Source organism: Polyergus mexicanus, unplaced genomic scaffold (genome assembly GCF_030449975.1).
Source record: "Polyergus mexicanus isolate NDT 795.1 unplaced genomic scaffold, iyPolMexi1.0 SCAF_24, whole genome shotgun sequence".
Taxonomy (NCBI): Eukaryota; Metazoa; Arthropoda; class Insecta; order Hymenoptera; family Formicidae; genus Polyergus; species Polyergus mexicanus.
In genome coordinates, this window is record NW_027223344.1 from 3,782,226 (window position 1) to 3,784,482 (window position 2,257).

A 2,257-nucleotide genomic window follows, 5' to 3' on the forward strand; every position below is an offset into this window, starting at 1 on the left:
TTCATTTGCCCACCGTTCGTTTGGACACCGTTCATTTGCCCACTGTTCGTTTGGACACCGTTCATTTGCCCACCGTTCGTTTGGACACCGTTCATTTGCCCACCGTTCGTTTGGACACCGTTCATTTGTACACAGAAACATGCGCACTGTTTGTTTGAATATGTAACAGATGGAGAGAAATAAAAATCATTTTGGGAAAATATAATCAGTATTCTTATAACACTTTATACTGGTAAATCTATGTAAAATATGAAATAGCGCATCTTTCTGTGTCGAAACGAACGGTGTCCAAATGAACAGTGTCCAATTGAGCGGTGTCCAAGTAAACGATGCGTATTTTCTTATGTGTCCAAAAGCTACTGTATCCAAAATTACTGTGTCCAAATGCCCTGTGTCCAATTGAACCGTGTGCAAAATCTCGTGTCCATTTGTAACGTGTCCATTTGCACCGTGTCCAATTATACTGTGTCCAAGTGCACCACTCCCCTCGATCGAATACGCGATGTTATGGATAGATATAACAGTATCAAGGTCAATACCGCGTTCATCGACGAGTTCGTCTCGGGCGACAAGATCGGTGTTAAGACTATCGCCACGAAAAATTATCCGCTTCTACCTTTTTCCGACCTGCGGGAGTGGTACGGGAAGCGAGTGATCGACGCTACTCTAGCCTCGTTGCAGGAATTTCAGGAGCGCGATAGCGGATGGGCGTTATCGCGAATACTCAATTTAACGGTGAATGTGAACAGGTACAATCCTATGCGCGCCGGATGTCGCGTCGAGATACCGCGAGAGATTATGTTGAAGAAAGCGGTGGTTAATGTGCGATCTACGGATAACGCGTGTTTCGCGTGGGCGGTAGTCGCCGCTCTATATCCAGTCAAGAAACATACGGAGAGAAGCTCGCGGTATCCTCATTACTCGACGGTGTTGAATCTGGAGGGCGTTGAGTTTCCTATGAGTTTGAATAGAATTACTAGATTTGAGTGTATTAACAGCATATCTATCAACGTGTACACCGTTCAGGATAAGAAGGACGGGAAAGGCGGCTGCCGCGTCGTTCCTCTTATGCGTCTCACTGGCGATAAAAAGGACAGACACGTTAATCTGTTGTATCTTGACGATACGACGCAACAAGATAATGCGGCGCATTTCGCGTGGATCAAGAATTTATCCCGCCTCGTGAGCTCGCAACTGAGCAAACGTAATAGCCAAAAATATATCTGCGATCGGTGAGTACAAATTAAAAGAATTGTCGCGCGATGTCGATAATGTACGCGATTTAAAAATGTGCGTTATGTCGCAGATGCATGCATTATTTTCGAACGAGCGATAAGTTTATCGGCTCACAGCGTGGACTGCGAAAGGATGAACGAGTGCGCTATAGTCCTTCCTACCAAAGACGACAAATGGTTAGAGTTTCGCAACTATAGTAGAAAGGAGCGACTTCCATTCGTGGTGTACGCCGATCTCGAATGCGCGCTGGAGAAAAAAGAGGAGAGGAGAACGTCGAACACATCTATCGTTCAGCATCGCAATGTCTATAGGGCCGGATATTACGCGCGATGCGCGCTCGTTGACGTTAGCTCGACTTACAGAGCTTATCGCGGCGAGGATTGCGTATCGTGGTTAAAGAACTGTACGATCTAGCGCTTCGCGCGAAGACTATTCTCGACACCGATGCGCCTATGACGGATCTTACACCGGACGAGTGGGAGAGGCGCGACGCACTGTAGCATATGCGAGAGACCGTTCGAATCGGAAGACGCTCGCGTGCGCGATCACTGTCATGTGACCAGACGGTACAGAGGTTCGGCGCATTCGAATTGTAATTTAAATTATAAGGATACTTACGTAATTCCCGTATTCTTTCACAATTTATCGGGCTACGACGCACATTTTATCATTAAAGATGTAGCTAACGCTTTTCCCGGCAGCGTGAAAGTATTGCCGATAACGAAAGAAACGTACATTTCTTTTACGAAGAACGTCGAGGATGCGTGGGACGAGGGATGGTTCGGGAGACGCTTGAAATTGCGCTTCGTGGATTCTTTCAAGTTTCTAAGCGCGAGTCTCGAAAAATTGGCGTCGTATCTCGACAAGAGCAAGTTGAGGATCGCGCGTTCGGAATTTTCCGATCTTAGCGACGCCGATTTCGAGCTTCTCGCGCGAAAGGATGTATTTCCGTACGAATATGTCGACGACGTAGATAAATTGCTTGAGACTCATCTACCGCCGCGCGAGGCTTTCCACAGTT

General features: G+C 46.9%; 1 protein-coding gene across 1 annotated transcript; it reads left to right on the forward strand.

Moving 5' to 3' along the window:
* Nucleotides 1-507: 507 nt before the first annotated feature.
* On the forward strand, nt 508-1,236 carry LOC138942819 (uncharacterized). The gene has a single exon (XM_070313284.1). It carries the CDS (start codon nt 508-510, stop codon nt 1,234-1,236), a length of 729 nt encoding a protein of 242 aa, XP_070169385.1.
* The last annotated feature ends 1,021 nt before the right edge of the window (nt 1,237-2,257 follow it).